The sequence below is a fragment of the Meles meles genome, chromosome 11 (assembly GCF_922984935.1).
Source record: "Meles meles chromosome 11, mMelMel3.1 paternal haplotype, whole genome shotgun sequence".
In the NCBI taxonomy this organism is placed as follows: domain Eukaryota; kingdom Metazoa; phylum Chordata; class Mammalia; order Carnivora; family Mustelidae; genus Meles; species Meles meles.
In genome coordinates this window covers 71,243,460-71,269,203 of record NC_060076.1, presented here as the reverse complement: position 1 = coordinate 71,269,203, position 25,744 = coordinate 71,243,460, and the positions used below count along the sequence as shown (strand labels likewise).

General features: G+C 42.7%; 1 protein-coding gene across 4 annotated transcripts in view; it reads right to left on the bottom strand.

Moving 5' to 3' along the window:
- Positions 1 to 25,744, bottom strand: part of FRMD3 (FERM domain containing 3) — a 315,298-nt gene that overhangs the window by 131,577 nt on the left and 157,977 nt on the right. For 3 of the 4 annotated variants that reach the window (XM_046023589.1, XM_046023588.1, XM_046023590.1), the window contains 2 exons: positions 6,925 to 7,003; positions 1,943 to 2,040 (listed from right to left, as the gene is read on the bottom strand). In XM_046023589.1, the coding sequence (XP_045879545.1) occupies positions 1,943 to 2,040; positions 6,925 to 7,003 (177 nt within the window). The remainder of the gene's footprint in view (positions 1 to 1,942; positions 2,041 to 6,924; positions 7,004 to 25,744) is intronic. The other variant, XM_046023591.1, reaches the window with a different exon arrangement.

The following is a 25,744-nucleotide window of genomic DNA, read 5'->3' as shown; positions in this document are numbered from 1 at the left end:
CGCTAGTGAGTAAGAAGCCACTGAAAAGCCAGGAGGCCTCCTGCTTTCTGGTCTTTCCCTCCACATTCCCTCTCTCTCTCCCAGTAAGCATAAACAGGTCCAACAAAGCAGATCTTTATCTGCATTTGTAATGATCTTTAGAGTTGCTGAAATATCATCCCAAACACCAGAGAACATCATGAATCCAGCATTTACTGGATTTGCTATAAAGGGCCCCGCGGACATTGCTGTAACTTAGAGCCGAAGGGTCCTTTCGAGGTCTGCCAGTCTGTTTCCAGCTGTGTGTGTGCTCAGGGATAATAGCGCCGAGGGCCCTGATTGTCCAGGGGGAGACCTGGTGGCATTATTGCAAACATCAAACAGGATGGCCAGTTTCGCGTTACAGAGCCGTAGTGAGCTTGTCCTTGGAGACTTGACCGTGATTCGCTAATGCCTAAATGTGCTCTGAAATGCTCATGTGCTGGTCGGGTGCTTGGATTAGTATTGATCTGCTTTTCCCTTATGGAGGACAGTGCACCCTAACCAGGAATTCGCAGCCTCACAGGGAAAGGGGAAGACTGGGTTTTAACATCCTTTCCTTAGCTCTGCTGTTAAGAGAGGTGGTTTGGGGGAAGCACATACGCCACCGCGGGGCAGAGGGAAGGACCATTTCTCATCACTGTATCACTGTAGTTCTGACTTTAAACTTGAATATCTCCAAGGGTTTTGACACCTCTGCCGACATCCGCTGTGCAGCACTGGATGGATCCCAGGGGAGGGGGAGAGCAACACAGACACTGGCTTCAGAATTCTCAGAAAGCACACCCACCCAGAAACAGGGCCCAAGGAACTATTTCACGGCATGGGGCACCCCACGGGGTCAGTGATGAGTGAGAGTGAAACCCCAGGAGAGCCATGGGTGTCTCTCTTAAGCTATGAACAAAGCTTGGAATTATGAAGGCAGACAATGGTCATGATCTGCTTATGACCCATCGTAAGCTCCTACATTATTCCAGACCCTTCATAAAGAGGACATGCTCACTTGATAACTGTCCTTCTCTCTCTCCCTTCCTTCTGCCTCCCTCCACCTCCCTTCCCCTCCTCTCCATCTCCCCTCTCTTCTCCCCCTCTTCTCTCATAAACACGTCATTACCAGTCACACCACAGAAGGCTGGAACACCTGGGCCCCTCCAAATAGGACTTGCTGCCAGCTGCCTCCCAGCTGGCCCAGGGGAAGAGAACACCTGAGTCATTCGGGTCCTGGACCCACCCCCATGGCCCTGCACCACCTGGGGCCCAGGAGACCACCTTTCAGGTGGTTTTTTTCTTACAGGTAGAAACATCCAGAAACCAACACCTGGGTCATATGTGTTTACTGTTTCCCAATGCCCCACCCTCCCAGGGCTGGTTCAGCACTGAAAATAAGTCTTGTGGAACCTTCACAGAGCAGTGAAGGAGGCAGGCCATCCCGTTTAATATACGCTTAAAGAGCTGAGACAGTTTGTCTGTGCTGAGATGGCCAATGGATGGGAAGTGAGACTTGACCTGGGTGTGACAGACTGTGACTCTGGCCCTCTCTTTGTCACGCTCCATGGCTAGAAAAACTGAAGAGTTCGATACACTGCACGTGGACACATCTCTACACACAGGAATATATTATATGTAATATATATTGTTGTATATATTTATCTATATTTATTTACATGTATAATTTTATAATTTATGTGTGAGTATTTTTAATTATTTTTAAGTGTTTTTAAAGAATAAATATAATTTATATATATATAAATGCATTTATATATAAACACTTGGACATTTCATTTCAAACTGTTTGACACCTACCTCCCTGGACAGACGTTTCCTCCTCACTATACCCAACAGGCGCCACGCCTGGTGGTCAGAGCTCCGAGCACAGAACACCCTACTGCCCCTCAGAGGAGTGGGCGGCTGTAGCCACACTTACCTTGAACGATACAGGCACCCAGGTAGGCAGCATCTGAAAAGGAGCACAGCAGTCGACCGTGGAAAATATCTCTTTTAATCTGCAGGTACAAAAGATACCTGCAACACAAAATGAGCGAGAGTCAGCGGAAGTCTTGGCTGAGGATTGGAAGAAGTGGGAGGATTGTTCATGCTCTATCCGCCTGCTCTACTCAGCTCCCTGGAGTGGCCAGGCCACACCCAGCCCCTCGGAGGGCAAGCAGGTAAAAACGAGGGACCCTCGGGATTCAGGAAATCTGATTGGTCATGGTCACTGACCGTGGCAGCTTCTATAGCTGGGCAGTGGGCCCTCCTTAAAGGGACACGAGGAAGAGGAAAGTCACAGGGCCCAGCGGCCACGGTTGCTGGAAGGAACTCCTACATGGTGACCACCACTGCGTCCCACACCCCAACAGGTACAGGTGCCCACACTCTGTGTGAAATGAAGAGTACGAGAATGGACTCATACGGCACCTGGAGAGGAGTCTCAGCAGCAGACAGTCTCACATTCATCAGTCTCAAAAGGACTTGGTTATAAGCCCAGAAAGCCAATTTATTCACAACTAGAGCTGTCCTCTGGTTCATGCGCTGTCCCCCTCTCCAGCGATGGCACACACTCAGATACCCACGGAGCCAGGCAAACCTGATCATGATCTAAACGGGCCGGTTGAAGGGGGTCCCCAACTCTGGGCGCTGGGTCATCTAAAGCACACTGGACACAGCGAAGTATTAGGGGCTCACTGCCATTTCCATCTGATGACTCTCTATCTCATACCTGCTTTATGCTGTATACTGGGCTCTGGGGACACTGCAGAGGCTCAACTGATAGACACCCTCTTGCCTGACTTGGTATGGAATTGTTCACAGGGCACAAAGGCAGTCCCTCAGAAATCTCTCGCCCAGAGTCTGGTACACAATTTGCCAGAGAAACAGCATGACACTTGGTAGGTAAGGACCCTGAGAACTTCGTACATGAGAGCCTCGCACACCTCAGTGAGCCTGTGAATGACCCAGAGATCCTGCGAGAACGTGGAGTGTGATTCAGTAGATCAGGGTGGGGCATCAGAGTCCATATTTCTAATAAGTATTTCTAATGCTGAGGCTGTGCTGCTGGCCCGTGGTCCACACGTTGAGTACTAAAGTTCCAAACCAGTAGTTCTCAGTGCTGACTGCAAACTAGAACCACCCAGGGAGCTTTTCCAAAAACAACAACAACAACAACAACAACAAAAACCAAACTGTGGACCCTGCCTCCAAACCCAATTAAATTGGAAAAAAAAATGCACAAATTTTCGTAACAGCATTATTCATAATACTAAAAAAAGTCGAAAAATCCAAATGCCCATCAACTGATGAACGGATAAAAGAAAGTGGAACAGGCATGCACTGGAATATTATTCAGCCACGAAGAAAGATGAAGTACAGATCCATGCACAGCAGGAACGAGCCTTGAAAACAGGGCACTAAGTGGAAGGAAGCCAGACATAAAAGGCCACATACGATATGATTCTATTCGCATGAGATGTCCAAAATGGAGAAATCTAGAGAGAGACGCAGAGTAGGTTAATTGTTGTCGGGGGAGTGAGAAGGAGGGGAAACAAGGAATGACTGGATGAGCACTGGCTGATAAAAATGTTCTCGGATTAGATTGTGGCAATGATGGCACAACTTTGTGAACACACGAAACCCACTGAGGTGTACACAGCAGGATCTGCCAAAAGAAGCTGATACTCTTGACAATAAACTTTCTGGGAGTAGTTCTCAAATTTTGACATGATCTAAAATTACCTGGAAGCCTTGTGAAAGTTCAGATTGCTGAGCCCTGTCCCAGGTCTAGAACAGGAGCCAGATTCCCAGGTGCTGTTCCTGCTGGTCTGGAGAACTGACTTTGAGGCCCACGGCCTTTCAGGCCACAACCATTCAGATAACCAAGGATCAAATCTTTCCCTTTTTAAAGACTACACACTTCCAGGCTGAATGCCACAAAGTTTCTTGTTTACTCGTTCAATGTTACCCAATGAACATGAAGCATTCCTTTCCATTTTTGATGAGTTTAGTAGTGAAAAATAGTTTCAAATAGCTATGTACTGATGAATGAGAGGTTTGGATTCTCATCTCAGAATTCTCAAATTAAGTTTGACAGAAGCTTCCAGAGGCAAGAAAATCTGCTTTCATAACACCGGAGCTTGGGTCCTTGGGATCAGCGATCTCTAGAGATAATCATGGATTACTGTGCATTTGACAAAATCCACTGAGTCTTAGAAATAGCATCAGGCTCAGATATTTTTTAATATAATAGCCACCAAAAAATAATAATGCATCTCCTTTTAGCATCATTCCTGTATGAAAAGATTAAGCAACAATAGCACAAGAGGATCTAGGACAAACATTCTTGGGCTACTATTATAACAATACTGCTTCTCAGGGTGCCTGGGTGACTCAGTCATTAAGCATCTGCCTTCAGCTCAGGTCATGATCCCAGGGTCCTGGGCTCAAGCCCTGCATTGGGCTTCCTGCTTGGCAGGAAGCCTGCTTCCCCCTCTCCCACTCCCCCGTTTGTATTCTCTTCCTCACTGTCTCTTTCTCCAGCAAATAAATAAAATCTTAAAAGAAAAAAAATACTGCTTCTCTACCCAACATGAACTTAAAGACGGTTCTCACTACAAAAAAAAAAAAAAAAAAGTAAAACCAAAATATTTTGATTGCATTCAATTGTATCCCGCATTTACAAAAGCCCTAGAGATCTAAAGGATTATAAGAGGACTGGGTAAATGGAGAGAAAAATGAAGGACAAAAAGTGATCTCAAATACCCCTCTTTAATGAGTATTTGTTGTTTTACTGTTTCCTACCTGCCTTTAATCCCCAAAGTTTCTTTACCCCAACCACAGTCATGAATGTGATCTTAAATTCTCATGTAGCAAATTCTCCTTAAGCTTTAATTTTACAACAAAATAACAAGTTATCAAAAGAAAAATGAAGCTCTTTTTTTTAGAATGCAACATTTTTTTTAATTTAAATTCAATTAGCCAGCATGTAGTACATCATTAGTTTTTGATGTAGTGTTCAATGATTTATTAGTTGTGTATAACACCCAGTACTCATCACGTCAGGTGTCTTCCTTAATACGCATCACTCAGTGACCCCACGCCCCCACCCACTTCCCTTTCCCCAATCCTCAGTTTATTTCCCAGAGTCAAGAGTCTCTCATGGTTTGTCTCCCTCGCTGATTTCAAGTCAGGGGTTAAACCATAAGTACCGGAGGCAGGCCACACTTTCTAGATTGGTTTTGAATTCTAAGGATTGTATTGACTAAGAAAAGTCCATTTCTATCTGTGCAAGTACAGAACATTGTCTTAATTTCCTGTGGAGACTTTAAATGTTCATAACCTTCCACCCTTCATACCTCAGCTTGTCAGTCAAATGCAGGGAAATGCTAGCAAATTCAATTGAGAAGAACTGGACAGGAGTTATTAACTAACACTTCGTATTCTTCTACTTCCAAATGGGACTTTTCTCAACAACAAAAGAGCCATCCTTAACTTGTATCCTGACACATACCCAATTTTTATCCTCCAGACAACATTATAAAGAGAACATATGACAAAAGTGAGCCATTTTGACATCTGACTAAATAATGCCCAGCACTAGTATTTGATTTAATCTTTCTAATTACATTATCGGCAACCAGAGGGCAAGACACAAACATCTTTTTTTTTTTTTTTTTTGGTATTTCATGCAGCCCCTGCCACATATCACATGATCCCACTTACACGAAATCTCCAGAAACAGCAAAATAAATGAGTGGAATAGTGGTTGCCAGGGGCTGGGGGAGAGGAGAGTGAGTAGCGACTGCCGATGGATGAGTGCAGGGGTCCTCTTCGGTGATGAGACTATGTTTCAGAATGAGATACTGGTGATGGTTACCCAACAATGTGAATGTTCTTAATGACACTGAATTGTACACTTGGAAGTGATGAAATTAGGTTCCGTGAATTCTACCTTAATATCTTTAAAATGCAGGTCAAGTTGCAAAATGCCCACCACCACTTATAATGTCCATTATTTATATGTCCCTCATGTCCACCTGCCCCCCATCCCCAAGCACAAAGCTCACTAATGGGTGTATGCAAATTAACAATAGAGAAGGGCACCATCTGCTCCCTCGCAAGGTCACCTCGGTGCCACAGGGGTCATGCTTTACTGGGGACTCATGAATAAGGAGAAAGCGAAATATCCAATAAGACAAAATGCATCCCCTTGCATCTCTGATGCATTTGAACCTATGATGATTATATCGAGAGCTGATCGTGCACAGTGACTTTTGTCACCTAATCAGAGTCTTGTCAAGAACTAAGCATTATGGACTTCCTGAGATCTTTCTCAGCTGCACTGGCTGGGATTGTTCTCAAAAGCAAAACCCCAGGACAAGGACTGAATATGGCCCAAGCCCAGGAAAGATCAGAAGGGAGGAGAGCGGAGAATTGGAAAATTCCCAGTCAGCCTGAGAAGAGTTTACAAGTGGAGAGAAAACAGCCCCACGGTTGGCCATTCTGCAAGAAGAATGTGGGGTGACAAACAGCTTGTCCTATCCAGCGATCGTTTCCCTTCCAGAACAGCTCAGATCCAAAAGATCGTCCCTAGGGGCTGCGCTAGCTATGAATTCGCCCGGATCGTAAAGACAGTCGTCTTCTGCTTATTTTTAGCACTCCACTGTCAGATGTGTTCAGAGAATACCTCCTCCTTAGCACCACCGCTTTTTTTGTGTGCAGTTAATTACAGTCCCAATGACAACTGTTTGAAAAATCCCAAGACAATTAAGTGCAAGAGAAACATTCCAAGCCAAAATGCCAAACTGGGTGTCGGCTTCGTGGAGACATGCTGCTCTAGACGGGAAGAGCGTCTAGCCTGGGAGGACTCTGGCTGGTTAAAGGTGCGGGTTAAACATACAAACAAATGGAAAATACCTTGTGAGCTCTTCTTTAATCTTCAAGGGTTCATGTGGGTAGAATTTCACTCTAAAGCACATGGTGTATGGTGGATGAGCTGAAACATCATAAAAAAAAGGCATGAGAAAAGCAGCAAAAGACCAGGGACTCCAACACACACAGGAAAGTCAGCCGTGAAGTTACAGCCTAGCCTGGGGGGCTGGGGCAGGGGAGAAAGGGATTTTTCTGGAGGAAGCAGATCTTATTATGCCCAAGGAAACAAAGCCACAGTGACAACTAAAGAAAATGCTTGACAGGACGCCCAAAGCCAATGCGGGACACGGGCAACTTAGTCAGTTAGCACAACTTTCCACATCACATTCTCCCTAGGTCATAGCTTCAAATGGTGTTCTTTTTCTCCTGATTCTTCCCACCCATTTGTGACAGATAAATTGCCCGCTCTGGTCTGGGCCCTAGTGAGATATTTTTCAGACTGTGAGGTGGAAAAATGTCACTGCACATGACTAGTTTTCCCAAAACGATGGTGCTTTTGAACTGAAATCGCAATTTAAAAAATGGAGTCGGCCATGCACAGATCCTACTTTGTATATATTTTTAGTATTATTTGAGTATTATCTATGAGGCAGTCACTATGAAAACAAACACTTCTATAACTTCCTGATTTGTATGAATCAAGATAGCACTGTGCAGAATGAAGTCCCGATTGAGGTTCATGATTCTAGAATGTTCTAAGTGCATTAAATATCTGGTACTGAAGGACCACCTAAGTGGATTCTATAGGACTTCTGATACCCTTAATTATAGAAAGTGTTGACTTACAATGTTGATCTAATAAATGCACACAAGTGTAGTAAGATGTGCTCAAATTTCAATTAGCATATAAAATGAACACCTTAAGATGAAAGAAATACAATAGTTAGCATTATTATTTCTATGGCTCACGTTTTGCCTTTGTTTCAGTACAGCTACTTGGGATCAACTCCAAGTCCACATCCAAATGCAAAAATGAAACAGCACCCTATACTTGCCCAAATCCTCTTTCATAGCAAGGAGGGGTTAAATCCCCAGCCATCTCTATAATGCCTGGGGCTATTCTGTATGTAGACAAATTCTTTACGTGGAAAGAACTACCAGCATTAAATATGAATTCATAATGAGTATAATTTAATATGGAAAACAGTTCTCGAAAATAATTTGAAAGAAAGCATCCAAATCACAGGAAAACACAAGCATCTTTCTGGCCATCTCAGCAGAGAAAAACCGATTACACACATCCGCCCACACACGCAGATGTCAGAACTCTTTCCATTCAATGCCCTACTTCTCCACCAGGAACTAGCAAATTTTTTAACTGAGATGGATGCTCCTAACCCACCCTTGTGTTCCCTAGATTTAAGGAAACATTTTTCTGGAGCACTAGAAGAAAATAAACGCCATCTATACAGAAAAAAACAAAGAAAAATAGCAGTTATTCTCAAGTCATTCATCTTTCATGATATCTAGAATTTCAGTTTTGACTCAAAATATTTACTCTTTATACATTTTCTAGATCTATATACATTTTCTAGATTTCTTGTAATTTTTTTAGGTCATCACATTTAAAGGATTAAACCAAATGTTTTTTATTATGAAATCTCTGGATTGTCTTTAGTAGAAAGTTTGACTGTTTTTATAAGAGAAGAATAGAGCAAAAATGGAAAAAACATAAAAAAGAAAATTTTTTCTTCTTCTATTAGTCTGCAAAATTAATATATGTTTAAGCATGACCAATGACGATGATTGATTGATAATAGTAGACAGATGGAAAGAGTGGATGGACAGACAGATGGATAAATGGATGGACATATAATAGGTGGATAGACAGACACAGATGAGTAGGTAGACAGATGAATGGAAAAACCACCCTCTTTTACTTTTCTTCACTTTGTCTCTATTCCTGTCCCTCCGTCCCTTGGGTCCCCACCAACCTTACCCCAAACTCTCCTACCACCATCAACAACTTCATCAATATTCTTTGACCCGTTTTGCCAAACTCACACAAATCCTTACCAATATGATTACATATGTGAGGGATTTTTTTTATAATTGATTCTCACAAAATGAGATCACACTACATATGTTTCTCTTGCTTTTCTCACTTAACTCTCTATTCTGCTCATCCCTCTGGGACAATAGTCATAGATCTAACTCATTGTCTCTACTAACTGCATTATAATTTATATTATGGATACAGCAGAATGTATTCTGCTCTTCTTTTAATTATCATTCAGATTGCTTCCACATTTCTGCAATACAATTTTATTTATAATGGCCTTGTACACATGTCATTAAATATTTGTATTTTTTATTTCTATAATACAAACTTCCAAAATTTGAATTTTGGGGTCAGTGGGTATGGGCAAATGTTGTAAAGGGAGCTGAAAAATAATGGAGGACGTGGGGGCCCCTGAGCGGGGCCGCCATTGCACAGCGAGCAGGGCCATGGAGAATCTGGGCGGGAGAGGGAGGAGGGGTCCTGAGCATCCAGGACAATGAGAAGCAGGGCTGACTGCATAGGTCCTAGCTGCTGCCTCCCTCTGTTTCAACACCAGGCTGAAGTGGTTCATTATCTGCTTCATGTGTGGCATTTCCTTCCTTATCCTTGGGACAGGATTGCGTGGCTTCCTGGTGGCATGAAGCTTTTTGCACCATTGTATACACTTGGAAATCTTGTTGCATTAGCCAGTACTTGCTGCACTAACCAGTACGGGACCCATGAAGCAACTGATGAAAATGTTTGAAGCAACAAGATTGTCTGCAACAATTATGATGCTTTTGCGTTGCATATTTACCTTGTGTGCTGCTCTTTGATGGCACAAGAAGGGCCTGGCCTTATTATTCTGCATATCGCAGTTCTTATCCATGACTTGGTACAACCTGTCATACATCCCATATGCGAGGATGCAGTAATTAAATGCTGTCTTCTCTCTTACATTGAAAATCAGAAACTCTTTGAAAAGAGCACTGGAAAGGTGACTTTCTGTTTTTGGTGAAGTATGCTTTTCTGGATGTAATCATCACTCCCCAAACTGACACGACAGGTTAAGACCATTTTGTGTACTGATGGGAACTACATGCTTGATTAAACTGTTAAGTAGTAAAACAAGATAAAAACCGAAGGGAGCTGAATCATAAAAGCCCATTGAAGGCAAACTGGGGAAAGAAGGATCACAGAAGATGGTCCCAAACTATAGGTGTCATTTGCTTTTCCTCTTGGTCAGCATATCTGCTTACTGTGCCCTAGACTGGCTTCGAGAGGTATCTGAGCTCCTTGGTTACACATCAGGACTCCCATTCTGCCTAAAGAATCAGGCGCTGAGACAGACAGCTCCCCCAGGCAGCCATCTTGGAAAATGCCTTACCCACCTTCTACCCACGCATCCTTGTTCTAAGCCCAGAGTTTCCAGAATGGTCTCATGCTTCTCCCATATGCAAAGTCCTTCCATCGCTTGAAGGAAGCTCTTAAACAGCACTTACAGTCCTTCTGAGTCTTCTCTATAATAATAAACGTCCTCCATCCTATCAACTTCTCCTCACATGAAACAGTTTTGAGTGCCCTCATTCTGGGTATATTCTGGTCTCTGTCTCCTCAAGCCCAAAGCCCCAGGGGTTGCCACATCCACTCAGGTGAGGGGATCATCGCCAGCCTCAGTTTGGACATAATTGTTGCTCTCCCTCGAGAACTTCATCTCCATGTGATTCACTCTGAGTTTATAATAGACCAACACTCTTAACCCTTTTCATATATGCGGTTGCTAAGTTACATAGAAAGTCACATCTGACGTCTCGTTCCATTTTTCTAGGGTGTGATCATGGGAGAAATTAATACACGGTATTAGGGTTAGACTTATCACTAGACCCATTATCAGAGAAGAGAGGAGAGCAGGCAGCAGAAAAAGAACTTGGAAAGAGCACTTCAAGTCTGAAATCTTCTATCCGTTTTCTTTTACCGTCATCATATATACTTCTACTGTGTCTCTCTCTCATATTGACCCCATATCACCAATACAAGAAGAGTTAAAAGGAGCATATGATTTTGACATAGGGAACCACGTGCAGCACCAGGGGCTCATGCTAAGAAGCTCAACTTCATTGCCCAAGCCTGAAGAGGCCAATGTGGCTGTAGGCTCCTTCTTGAGAAACTTTCTTAAGACTCTGGAAGCAAACTTATATTACAAAGCAAATAGTAAAGCTAAGGAATGCTTCTTGACAGGGTTGGAACAGTCTGAAAAGATAAATAATTTCCCCTCAAAAATGTTGATCTAGTTACGAATGACAAGATGAATGAGGATATGGAGCATAGATCTCATTCAACATTTTATCCCCAGAGCTAATTATTGATAAAAGATGGACTCCGTCTAGCTGAATGAATGATTAACCCTAAGCTTTGAGGCAGATGTCAAAGAGAAAGGCCATGCCCTGCCATCCCATTCATCCCATCCAAACACTGGCCTAGAAGGTCCATAGTCTGAGTGATTATGGCAACTCCTAGGATTTAGATTTTGAAAACCCCTGGTCCTATATCTTCAATTTCTGCCCTTCAACATCTGGAACAAACTCAGGGATGCTGGAATCTGTTAGAATTGCTATTTCTAGAGGGACTATTAATTAATTCAACAAATACTTATTGAGTACCTAGGAGATGTTAGCTATAAGTTTAAATGTACTAATAAAAGTAGCTATAAAAGATAAAAAATTATGTCTTCATGGAAGACATATTCTAGTGGAATAGATAGGTATAAAATCAAAGTTAATAAACGAAATACATAAGACATTAGAAGGTCATAAATACTATAGTCAAGAATAAAGCAGAAAGGACTTAAGGGGTGAAAAAAAAAACACCCCACCTCTTTTTCCTTTTCTCCTCCCCACTATAACCAAATTCATGACAGTGAGGTACAGTTCACTTTACTACCTTCTAGAAAACCAGATGAGGGGAAAATATAATTTAAAATTTTAAGTCATTAAACAAGAAGATAGGGAAAAAGTCACCCCCAAATGTGTTGGCACTGGTATGAGATCAAAAGCCCAGCTTTGGAGCACTGGCCTGTGCCCATACCAACTGCACAACCGCTGAAAAAGTGAAACAGGTAACCAAATTAATGGGACTCTTAAGTGCTATTGTAACTTTTTACCCAAATCTCCTTATTCTTGGAACAGAGTCTGCAGCCATGTTTCCACAGATGAAAACGTCGATTTAGTTGTTTTGTACAGACTCAAGGTTTCACTAAGAGACCGGCCAGAATGGCTCAGGACCACTGACCATCTCTCTGAGCACGTGCGTAAGTCCAGCGGATGAACTTTTGAGACACAGAACAGCCTAAAACTCAATCCTCGGCTCATACTAAGGATGCCACTGACAACGTAGGCAGAAGGGAAAAGGTGCAGAAAACAAGTACAACCCTCCCCCACATATTATCTGATTCTGAAGCTCCTCTCCCCAATCCCCAGATCCTTTTTTCTTTGCCCTTAAGGATCCCAGAGTCACTGGCTTTGGAGAGGCAAGTTGTAGTTTGCCCTCCAGTCTCCCTGCTTGGCTGCCTCCTCCTTGCTACACATTCGACGTCTTTGTGATAGGCTTTGCTGTGCACTGGGCAAGCGAACTTGGATTTAGATACAAAAGGAGCCTTTCCAGGGTCAGCCTGGCAGCTGGCTGGGACACGTGGGAAATCCGCTTGTGGAGATGAGCCCATCCCCTTCTCCAAGAGACTAGGGGGCTCCGCCATTCCAGCATCTAGTCTTCTTGTTCTTAAGCTACAGGGAAAAGGGATGAAGTAAAGGAGTTTACTCTGGTCTGCGCCAACCATCTGGCACGCACTCAGTAGCTGGAAACATCTGATGAAGGAGATACCTGTGGAAAAGGACGTACCAGGCGTGGAGCCCATGCCCGGCACTGGGACCCTATACCACAGTGTCATCGGGAACAGTCACTGTGTGTCTTTACTAGACTGGGCAGCATGGTCACCCCATGGTGGAAGACACTGTAGCCCATTTTTACTGTGGTGCTAAGGCTTCAGCATCAATGACAGGGAAACATGGTGGGGTGGTGGCAATCCCAAATCCCCAGGGGATGAGTCCCCAGACTTGGAGGGGGACTTCCAACAGTGACCTTGAACAAGTCACCTAAATTCTCTGTTTCCTGCCCTGGAAGAAAGGCCAGCACCAGGGGCCCACATCTACCTTCCACCGGTGTTTGGACAGGCTCTTGGCAGGTACACATGGCCTGAGTCCGAACTTTTGTTTCACTGGGATGTTTATCCTACTCATGCTGGAATAAGAGAAGGAGATGGAGGAGACTGAGTTGAACTCAGCTGAAAAGCATTTACTCAGCCACATAAGGGCTAAGAACAAGAATAACACTGAGGAGCAGAGGAGGGCAAAAAGAGCAAAAGTCTACTTTAAAAAGGTCTAGAGCATGTAACTGTGCTGAAAACAGCAGGGCACCTCTCTTGCAGACGTCCATTACCCGCCACACGAGGGCTGGGGAGGCCGAGCCTCTCCACAGGGCAGCTCAGAGGCCCCCTTTTTGCATCAGCAGATCCTGGGGTATTATCATTTCAGGAACTGGTTAACACTGAGAACACAGGGGGAGGAACCACCATTTACAAAGCAGAGACAGATTTTCTCATTCCACTTTGAGATCTTGCCCAGATATGGGGTTGGGGACATACAATGATCTGCTGAGCAGGGTCCTGGGTGAAAACAAAGAACACAACTTTCTATTTTTAGCCAATGACCACCCTCAAATCTTCGGAAAATAAAAAACAAAAACAAATAGAGGGGGGCTTTTTTTGCGGGTGGGGGAGTGTTTGAGAGAGAAACACTCTCAAAAGTGTTTCTTTCAAAAAGCAGTCTCCCTCTAATCATTGTATAGAGCTATAGGAAAACAAAAAACATAACTTCAGGGATATACACGTAAACACATAGATCTTTATCATATATACCTGGGCTGACAGCTACGAAAAATCTCCCCAACGCTTTGTATTTTATTTTTATTTTTTTAAGACTTTAGGGCACCTGGGTGGCTCAGTTGATTAACCATCTGCCTTTGGCTCTCCGGTCATGATCATGATCCCAGGGTCCTAGGATCAATCCCCGCATCAGGCTTCCTGATCAGTGGGAAGCTTCTCCCTCTCCCTCCACTGCCCCCCCAACTTGTGCTCTGTAAAAAAAATAAAATCTTAAAAAAATAAAATAAAGGTTCTATTTATTTGGCAGAGAGAGAGAGAGCACGCACGTGAGCAGGGTTGGAGGGGCAGAGGGACTATCTGAAGCTGTGAGCACAGAGTCCAGCTCGCCGCCATGGGGCTTGATCCCCTAACGAGAGATCATGACCAGAGCCTTAACCAAGACAGAGGTTTAACCAACTCGGCCACCCAGGCGCCCCTCCCTAAATGCCTTCAAACTGCCGTTGAAGCTTAGAGCTGGTGCCTCAAACAGACCTTAGGGCAATATCTATACCTGCGCTACTGCTGTCCTGTGCCTCCGTCCTCTAGGAGTCCACTGGGGGAAAACGATCCATTGTCAGATTTTAAGACTCTGGAGAAACACGGCAAAGGGTCTGTTGGTGCCTGCAAGACCTCTAGCGCCCTGCAAATATGAGCCTTGGTTTCCAAAGGGCCCAAAGCAGTCATCAGGGCTCCTGGCCTTTTTAGCACGACTGATACCTTATTCCTAACCAAATGAACAGTGTCCCTCCCGTGTCTTTCGGGGAGAGGGCGGGGGCTTCACGGTGAGAACCGAGGGACACACCCCACTTCGTTGTGCATGCGGCATATGCAGTGACATTCAGGTTTTTCATCCGAGTGGCTTCTTCGGAGACGAAACCGCTCGGGAACACAAACTCTCCGCACATGCGCAGAATGACACTTGAGTACCAAAAGGGCAGCGCATTACTCACTCATTCGACAAACTATAACTCTCCAGATAGGTTTTAACGAGCCAGCCGGAGAACTGCTCTCTTCAGGACTGCTCTCTTTTGGAGATGATCATGATCATCAACAACAACTGTTACTATCATCATCAAGAGTGATAATCCCGCCGTCACTCTTCTACTAAAAGGACAGCCAGCAGCCTCCAAGATGCTACTGGCACTGTGTTGCCTCTACTTCCAAAGCAAAGAGGTTTTTTTGGTTTTTTTTTTTTTTTCCATTGTATTTAATTCATCTTTCGCCTGTTACAGTTCTCTGGGGTTGGAAGCATACATACAGGCTCGCCCACACACACACATGCACTGAGATCTTCATAGGGGATCCTGGATCGCCCAGTTGCTGTCTCATGAACACTTGTTCTCGGAATCCTCTGGCTACCTGTGCTGTTCAGGAGAAGCTTTAATAAGGACTTTGAGGGGGCGCCTGGGTGGCTCAGGTGGTTAAAGCCTCTGCCTTTCGCTCAGGTCATGATCCTGGGGTCCTGGGATCGAGCCCCGCATCGGGCTCTCTGCTCAGCAGGGAGCCTGCTTCCTCCTCTCTCTCTCTCTGCCTGCCTCTCTCCCTACTTGTGATCTCTATCTGTCAAGTAAGTAAAATAAAATCTTTAAAAAAAAAAAATAAGGACTTTGAGGTCAACATTTCTAACCTCAAGTTCAGCATCTGGACAAATTGCTACAGCCAAACTGAAGACTCCCAGCTTCCATTTCCTCCTCTGTAAAATGGGAATAATAATGGAACCCATCGCCTAGAGCAGACAGTAAATGCTTTTGACTTTGCAGGCCTCAAGATCTCTGTCTCAACTACTAGACTTAGCTGGTATAATACAAAAGCAAACACAGACAAGACAGACCAGTGGGCATGGCTGTGTTCCAACAGGACACTGAAATCTCAGGGCACCTAGGTGTCTCCGTGGGTTAAAGCCTCTGCCTTCAGCTCAGGTCATGATCCCGGGTCTTGGGATCGAGCCCCGCATCGGGCTCTCTGCTTGGCAGGGAGCCTGCTTCCCTTCCTCTCTCTCTGCCTGCCTCTATGCCTACTTGTGATCTCTGTCAAATAAATAAATAAAATCTTTTAAAAAAAAAAAAAGACACTGAAATCTCATTTCATATCATCCACATACCTCACAAAGTCTTGTCCTTAGCTTTTTTTCTTCCTCCTATCCTTTTAAGACTAGGACACCTACTTCTAGCCTACAGGCCATACAAAAACAGAAGGCAGGCTGCTTTTGGTCCAGGGGCCATCATTCACTGACCCCTGATAAAGAGCCCATGATGAGGATGAAATGAGTTAATGACATAAAACACCCAACAGACTGCTTGAGACCTAAGTACTCAACCCACTGAAGTTGTTCCTATTCTGGAGGGCAAAGAAGAAACTTCCATGGATAAGAGAGAGCCCTTCAACTTGACCTAGCCCTACACAAGTAGACCTCAGAGATACTGTGGGTCCAGTTCTGGACCACCACAATAAAGCAACTATCTCAATAAAGCAAGTCAAATGAGTTTTTTTGGTTTCCCACTTTGCTTCCTGAGTGTACGGTAGAACGACCTGAGAATCTTAGCCAAAAAAAGAGAAAGAAAAGAAAGTTAGCAAAAGCACATGACACCAAGGGCAGGAGATCCAAGTGCCTGCTTACTGTAGATGTCCTATAACTAACTAGACTCTCGGGAGTCATGTTGGTAGGGGTGACTCAACTAGGAAAAATGGTAATTATCACAGCCAAAATCAACTGCTTATGTAACTTCATCCCAAGACTTGATACTATAAAACTGCATCCAAAAATGAGGCATTATAAAGCATTTCCAACCAAATGGAAACATGAATAACACTACCCACTTGACCCAGGTTTGAATCACTTCCAGTGCTCGTACACCAAGCATGGAATCTCTTGGTCCACCAGGGTTACCAGTCAGACATTTAGACCAACAACACGATCTGTCATTTTGAATCATGTGGTCCATCCTGAAACAACATGAGTGCTCCTGAAGGGAGCCCCTGGAAGGACACCCCCCATGAAATACGGGAGATGCTTTTTTCCTTCTGCTTTCTCCAATATTCCCATCACATTCAAGGAAGAGTGCTGGGTCCTCCCTGAAGTCCAAGAAACCACCATTGTACCCAATCAAAATGATATCATTTTGCCCACCTAGAACATCAGAATGTAACCCTATTCGGAAATCAGATCTTTACAGATGTGATTAACTTTAAGTCCTACTGCGTTAGGGTGAGCCCTAAAGCCTGTGATAGGTGTCTTTATAAGAGAAAGAGACAGACACAGAGAAACCCAGGGAGAAGGTGAAGTGAAGTTGAAGAGGGATCAGAATGACACAGCTACGGGCAAGGAAGGAAGGCCAAGGACAGCCAGCAACCAGAGAGCTGGAAGCAGCAACGGATTCTCCCCTAGAGTCTTTGGTGGGGAGCACAGCCCTGCTGATACCTTGAGTTTGGACTTCTAGTCTCCACCATAACGTAGCCACCAACCATAACATAAGGAAAAGGGTAAAAATGACAAATTGGTGGTTTATCAAATGTGCATGCCATTTAGAATTGCATCCCATGAAGTTCAGGGGTTTTTTGTCATTACCTATTGTTGCCATCACTTTTTTCCATATTGGGAAACACACACACACACACAAAAGAATGCAATAGGGAAACCATTTAGAGGCCTGAACTGCAAGGACGTTCTGATACAAGTTCTAAACACAGAAATGTTCAATGAAACAGTTGTACCTAGAAGAAAAAGAGATGTCTTGCCAAACCTACAGAGAGCTATTGCTAGAATAACAGAAGCTGGCTTCCAAAGCTGGAAAGAAACAATGGAATGAAGCAAACTAAAGCCAAAACTAAAACCACAACAGGGGGACCTACCGTTACTTGATCTAAGCAATGGGCTTTGGTCAGGTATGTGTTTTGATTTGTTTTTAAAGAACATGGCAGTTAAACTTCTTTCACCTGCTCCCTAAAAGGAACATTTTGATTCTAGTCCACAAGCATTGATTGGGAACTGATTACATGCAGAGTCCTTTCTTAAGCCATGGACCAGGGGAAGAAATCTTCTAAACTAAACACTGGAGACAGGATGAGACAAGGATATGAATGAGGCCAATGGGACAAGCTACTCTAAGAGGGCAGAGATGGGGTAACTATCACTATGGGTGCTTGGAGAAGTAAAATGTGTAAAGCTTTACTATCAGAAGCATATGATCAAGTCCTCCCCACCCCCCTATAAAAAGAACACATGCATAAAGCGAAGGAATGAGCCTTAAAGCAAAAGCATGAAGGTAACTGAAAGAATAAACAGAAATATTCAAAGTGGGAGATCTGAGTGGAGGCCACTTGGTGCAGTGAGCGGAATAAGGTTCCCTGGAAATTGCTGCCCACCTAGAACATCAGAATGTAACATCGGAATGTATTTGGAAATAAGGTCTTTGCAGATGTGATTAACTTGAAGACCTACTGTGTTAGGGTGAGCCCTAAAACCTATGACTGATGTTTTTATAAGAGAAAGAGAGACACAGAGAAACCCAGGGAGAAGGTGACGTGAAGATGAAGAGGGATCAGAATGACACAGCTACGGGCAAGGAAGGAAGGCCAAGGGCAGCCAGCAACCAGAGAGCTGCAAGCAGCAACGGATTCTCTCCTGAGCCTTCGGGGGGAGCACGGCCTTGCTGACACCTTGAGTTAGGACTTCTAGTCTCCACAACTGGGAGAGAAGAGATTTCTGCTGTTGAAGCCACCAGCGTGGGTAGTTCTCAGGCCGCCCCTGAGCAAACTAATCACTCAGAACAAGAGTCTTTGGAAGAGCAAAAGCGGAGGAAGGCAGCATCCTGACTGGCCTCGTGAACGGGTATGGGACCCAGGGCTTTTCTCATGCTGTTCCTTACACCAGAGCAAAAGCGAGGCTCCTGGTATGCTCTCCGCAGGCTACGGAAGAAGGTCTGTTCTCCACTGATGAAGTTATTCAGCAGCAAGGGGACTGCTCCTTAGATTAGCCTCAAGCGGGGCTGGAAAGCAAAGGAATGCCACCTAAACATGAAGCCTCACAGAGAGCACCATCAGAGCCAGAAAGGACGGGCCACCCCAGGCTTTCAGGCGGAGCCACCGGAACTTTAGGGAGGGAGCGTGACAGACGCCAGCCAGCAACTTGACTCAACGGTGCTCCATGGCTGAGTTGCACCATGTATTATGCAGAAGCTGGCGGTCCTCTCCGCCCTGATTTGCATGCGGAAGCCATCTTCAAGCACCCCTGTCCCTTCAGGGTGCTTGGCAGCAGCAGTGTCTGATAAGTAGAGCAAGAAGGTGATCTTAACTACCCTGCTGGGCTAATCAGGTACCAACCAGGACTGAGCAGAGAACTCTCGGCAAGTGGGTCTTCTTTCATCTGGCTCTGTATTTTCATAGCATGTTCTTAATGCATAATGCACTTTGATTTCTCCCTTCCTCTCTCCCCTACTTACCCTCTCCTTCTCTTTCTCAATTTTGACATAAAGTTTTTTTTTTCCTAGGGCTCCTGGGTGGATCAGTTGGTTAAGCGACTACCTTCGGCTCAGGTCAAGATCCCAGGATGCTGGGATGGAGTCCCGCATCGGGCTCCCTGCTGCACGGGGAGTCTGCTTCTCCCTCTGCCTCTCTCTTTCTCTCTCTCTTGAATAAATAAATAAAACCTTTAAAAAAAAAAGTTTTCCCTCCTCTTGTTTTCTCTTTATTACCAAGTGATCTAGGAGAATATTCTCATTGTGAAAGATCGGAATAAAAATGACTATATAATAAAATATAACCATATCATATAATAAATACAACATGTGTCCTCACCTCCCTCTACCCTACTCTCTTCCCCTGAGGTAATCAGTTAGTACACATCTTTGCAGCCCTTCTCTGCACTTACATGTTCATCTAAAATAACCTATTTTCATATATATGGATCATCCAATATGTGGAACTTTTACTTGCTTTCTTAACTCCAAGATATAGCTAATAAATCTTTCAGTGTCAGTACTATAGGTCTGCCTTGTTCCTTTTAATGACTGTATGTAACTCACATAATTTATGTAACCTTGCCAGAATTCTAGGCTTTTTATTTCTTCCAATGCTCAGTGTTATAAGCAATGATGTAATATATACCTTGCATAATATAAACCTATGCCTGGATAAATTTCACTTTCACTAGAATCATAGAGATGAGCTTGTTGGATCGAGACACAGGCATTGAAAACACATCTAGGGGCACCTGAGTGGCTCAGTGGGCTAAGCCTCTGCCTTTGGCTCAGGTCATGATCTCGGGGTCCTGGGATCAAGTCCTGAATCGGGCTCTCTGCTCAGCAGGGAGCCTGCTTCCCTTCCTCTCTCTCTGCCTGCCTCTCTGCCTACTTGTGATCTCTGTCTGTCAAATAAATAAAATCTTAAAAAAAACACACACACATCTAAACTCTTACTTTTGATGTATACTTTAAGTAACCTAGACACTTTCTCTGAATTCACCACTTAGTCTCATAAATTCTGATGTTGAATATTGTTAAATCATTCTAAACTAACCTATGAAGCATATCATTGCTCAGTGCAAAATTAAAAGTCGAGAATCTCATATCTAAAGTAGGTTATCCTACATGGAAAAAAGTTAAAACTAATTAAGATGAATCCAAATGAGTGATGGCTGATAACTTTAGAGAGAATTTCAATTCAACAGCAAAAATGTAATCAAATCATTTAAATACCACTTTTATATTACCTTCCAGCTACTTTTCTAAGCACTTCAACAAAAAAAATGCAAGAACTAAAAAGAATCCAAAGGTTAAATTATCATCCTTGTGTTACCATTCTTCACTTATCACACCCAGCACAGATTGCCTGTCCTTAGCATGTGAATGGACACAGGCATTTTTAATTTAGAATGATATGGCCAAATTTCCCTCCCAAATGGCTTTACCAATTTACGTGCCACCCCCACCAGCGGTGTTGCTCTCATCCTCATTAATTGGATAGTATCAACATTAACCATTTTCTCAGTGTAATAAAAACATCTTGTTTTAATTTACATTTTCCTTGTCACTAATGATATTAAGCATCTGTTTATGAGTTTACTGGCCATTTAATTTTATTCCTTCTATGGGTCTTTTCACTTTTTTTATTGAGTTATTTAACCTTGGGTTTATACATTCTGCATATTTAATACTTGTTACATATTTGCCAAATGTTCGTCCATTATTTATGATGTTTGTGTTTTAATTTATTTATAATTTGTTTTATACTCATTCATTCAACAAATATTGACTGAAAATCTACTCTGTGCAGTGAGCACACCAAAAAGTCTGGTACCTGAGTTCAATTTTTGCATAAATCTTGTTTTGTTTTTATCTTGCTTTGTTTCTTCTGTTTATATTTTCCTTAGGAAGCCTTGTTTGATTCCATAATTATAAAAAATAGTCCTAAATTTGTACCTAAAACTTCTATAGATTATTAAATATATTGGGCTTTTGAAATCATCTGGAATTAACCACATATATGCTGTGAGGTAGGTCTTTAGCTTTTTTTTTTTCTCTTTTTCCAAGTGGAAAGGCAATACAAAAGATCATGACTTTAATCTTTCCATCTCTGATATAAAATACAATCTTTATCATAACCCATATTCTCACAAATAATGAGTCAATTGGAGGGGGTGCTTTGTGTTCTGTTTCTTTTCCTATTCCTGTGTCTATCTTAATTACTATATGTGTCTGTCATGAGGACTCCATTATTATAGCTCATATGCCTTGATTTGCTACCTAATAAAACGAGGACTCTACCCTATCATTGTTTTTTTTTCACATGTCTACTGGCAATTCTGGAGCATTTTCTTTTGCAAATGAGCCTTAAACTCGGTTTTTAAATGCCATAAAGAATCTCACTGATGTTTTGATTTGAAAATTATTTGAATGCATATATTAACTCGCAAAGAATTGACTTTAGGAAACATAAGAAGCCTCCACTTATTGAACTCCTTTTTTTAATCTACTCTACAGTAACCCCATAGTGAAATTTAATAGATTTATAAATTTTTTGCACATTTCTTGTTATATTTGAGAAATTTGTTTTTATTTGTTATTGCTATTGTAGATAATAGCCCTTTCTCCCATCACCTTCCAGAAATAGTTGCTTCTTGTGTATAAGGATTGTTTTAGAATATTAATCTTGCACCCAAGGATAAAAGCCATTATTAACTGTAGGTCAGGGGTGGGGAAGGAAGGCAAGTAGAGAGCTTGGAGAGACCCAGAGAGGACAAAACTGCTTTTAAAATACTATCTACAGCTATGAGAAGGCATCAGCAGCCCTCAGTACTCCAGCTTGGCTAAACAGAGAAATCCTGGAGTAGTTCAGGAAAGTGCTCTATTAGGACTTTGGAGAACACAGAAGAAATGTCCCCACATTGTGTCTAAATAGAGAAGGAGCCTTACATAAGGTACAGAAGTTTTCCCAAGACTGAAGCAGGGCACAGAAGAGGTTGAGCGTCTGCCTGTCCCAGTGGTAAATACAGAAGCAATGAGAGCCAACAAGTGAAAGACAGCTGGAGTGGGGGCCACCACGGGGCACAGGCTGGAGACCTGCGGGGCAAGACCAGGACCAGGAGCAGAGGTCTCAGCAGCACGTGCCAGTCCACCCGGAAAGGTCAAGTGGGGCCAGTGACATCCAGAGAGGACAGAGTGGGGAAAGATGTCAGCAACCAAAAGCCAAGTCATCTAAGACAGGCCAGGAGAAGACACAGAGGACTGGGCACAAGAGAGACATCATCCTTGTTGCCACTATGGTTTGTAAGCAATCTCTGCCTCCTGAAGCCATGCTGGGAATGGAGGAGGAGAAGCTCTTGGTGTGGGAAAAATACCCCGATATAGAAGCATGCACTTTCAAGTGATCACGTTTAAACAATGAATTCACTGAGTAATTTCCTGAAAGAGATCAAATTCTAAACTGGCAGATCTTGAGTTACCCTGAAATGGCAAGATTGAACTTTTTGCCCCCAGAGGAAAGAAGCTCACAGAAAACTGATTCAGTCATGGGGAAATAATGTCACACTTATGCATATCTGAGTCATAATGTGTAACTTTTTTAAACCTCTTATGCTAATATAGTTTGTGTGGTTACACAGACCCTGCAAGACATGAAATTTTTGTTCTTCTGATGTAAGGCACTATGTGTAGGCACACTAGGCTACATTCCATAGTTATGGGAACAAGGCTAAAAGCTATAGGTTATAAGAAAGAATACTCACTACTCCCACATGGCAAACAAAGACTCTGAAAATCAAATATCCAAAATATGTAATTCATTTAGCACCTTTGTTTGCAGACAACCTACCATATGAACACTCCAAAGAGGAAAAGATCAAAGCTCAGTCCACATTTTTGCCTACAGACATGCAATGATGGAATAGAAGAATGCGAAAGATATTTCCCCCCTCAACACTGCCCAAATCATGTAGCCTATCTGCATTTTGATCTAGTTGACAAGGAAGGATGAAATGTTTGATTTGAATTTTCCAATTTCAGGAAGTATTGACTAACTGTACTCCATTCCACCTCTCCCACTGAATGCAGCTATAAAACCTGGAAAGAATGTGTGCAGCAATTTAAGGACTTTGGAAAGTAAATAGGCCAAGTGGGAAAGGACAGTAATTCACAAGACCACTGAACTGATGTTGGGTTCTCCACGTTTTTTCCTTTGGTATCCCCTGGACAGAACTCAGAGATACTGGGAGGGCATCACCATGGACAGGGAAAGCTCCAGGAGAAACTCCTACTTAAAGTAAACTGGGTTCTACAGTAACAGAGTGAGAGTAAATGGAGTAGAGATTTTCTTACCTGCAAGTTTAACCTATTTTCTTTGATAATCACAAACTACTCAAGTAATGTATTTCATATTGGATGAGTTTGGCAATTCATGGTTTTTGAGAAATGAGTCCATTTCATCTAAGCTGTCAAACTTACGTACCTACAGTTCTGTGGGGTCTGTAGTGATAGCCTCTTTCATTCCTGATATTGATAATTTGTGTTTTCTTTTTTCTTTATCAGTCTTGCTAGAGATTCACCACTTTCTTGATATTTTCAAAGACCAACTTTCATTATTTAATAATTTTCTTTATTATGTATTGATAAACATAGCAGCTCAGCTGAACCTCAGAGTTATTAAGGCTGATTTTAAAAATTCAGTCTCAAAAGATTACTTTCTATATCATTCCATTTATAGGACATTCTCAAAGGACACAAACTATACTCACAGAACAAATCAGGGGTTGCTAGGGGTGGGGATACATGATTACAAAAGGGAACACAAGGGAGGATTGTGGGTGATGGACTTATTCACTACCCTGATTTGTATAACTGGAGGTTATACAAACCTCCACAAATTTACAGAACTATACACCAAATTTACTCTATGTTCATTTAAAAACTAAAATTTAAGTTCAGAGGAGAAATAAGACTTTGGTTTAAGAAATTTTTCAGCTTTAAAAAAAAAAAAGAAATTTTTCAGCTTTAAAAATGTATACTCTAAATGCTATCGTGAGTGCTGTGAAGTGTGTAAACCTGGCGATTCACAGACCTGTACCCCTGGGGATAAAAATACATTATATGTTTATCAAAAAAAAAAAAAATTTGGAAGGGGAGGCGAACCATAAGAGACTATGGACTCTGAAAAACAACCTGAGGGTTTTGAAGGGTCAGGGGTGGGAGGTTGGGGGAACAGGTGGTGGGTAATGGGGAAGGCACGTTTTGCATGGAGCACTGGGTGTTGTGCAAGGAGAATGAATACTGTTACGCTGAAAAAATAAATAAAATGGAAAAAATTAAAAAAAAAATGTATACTCAGGGGTGCCTGAGTGGTTCAGTCGACTGAACATTTGACTCTTGATTTTGGCTCAGGTTATGATCTCGAGGTAATCAGATCAAGTCCTAACACTGGGCTCCATGCTCAGCACAGAGTCTGCTTGAGACGCTCTCTTTCCCTCTCCCTCTGCCCCTCCCCCCCATTCACCTGTGCTCTCTAAATAAAATCATTTTAAAAATAAAATAGAATGTATACCCAATTAAGTAACTGTCTAATTAATTATTCTCTCAAATATTTCTCTTCCTTAATACATTTTAAGTCACTGTAAAAATAAGTTTGATTCTACCTATTTTCAACAAGATTGGGAGGAAACAGTCACATAACATTATTGGGGTAAATTACTATAAGGTCTTTAAATGGATATTTATCACTAAGAAAACATAAAACATATACCTTTTTATCCAGCAATTTAATTTCTAAAAGAATTTTCTAGTATGGGTGGATTTGCAAACATGCAAGAAAGTACATACACACATGTTTATTGCAGCATAACGCATAACAGCAAATTACTAGAAAATATTTTGATGTCTGTTATATATTCACATAAATATCAGAAAGCCATTTTTTTTTATTTTAGTTATTTGACAGAGAGAGATCACAAGTAGACAGAGAAGCAGAGAGAGAGAGGGAAGCAGGCTCCCTGCTGAGCAGAGAGACTGATGCGGGACTCGATCCCAGGACCCTGAGATCATGACCTGTGCCAAAGGCAGTGGCTCAACCCACTGAGCCACCCAGGCGCCCCCAGAAAGCCATTTTTAAAATGAAGTCAGTCAGGGCATCTGGATGGCTTAGTCAGTTGGGAGTGTGTCTTTTGGCTAAGATCGTGATCCTGGAGTTTCAGGATCTAGCCGCGTGTCAGGCTCCCCGCTCAGTGGGGAGTTTCTCCTTCTCCCTCTCTACTCCTCCCCAGCACTTGCTCTCTCTCACTCACTCTCTTTCTCAAATAAGTAAATAATAAAATCTTTTAAAAAATAATAAAACTTTAAAAATAAATAAAATGAAGTCAGTCACTGATA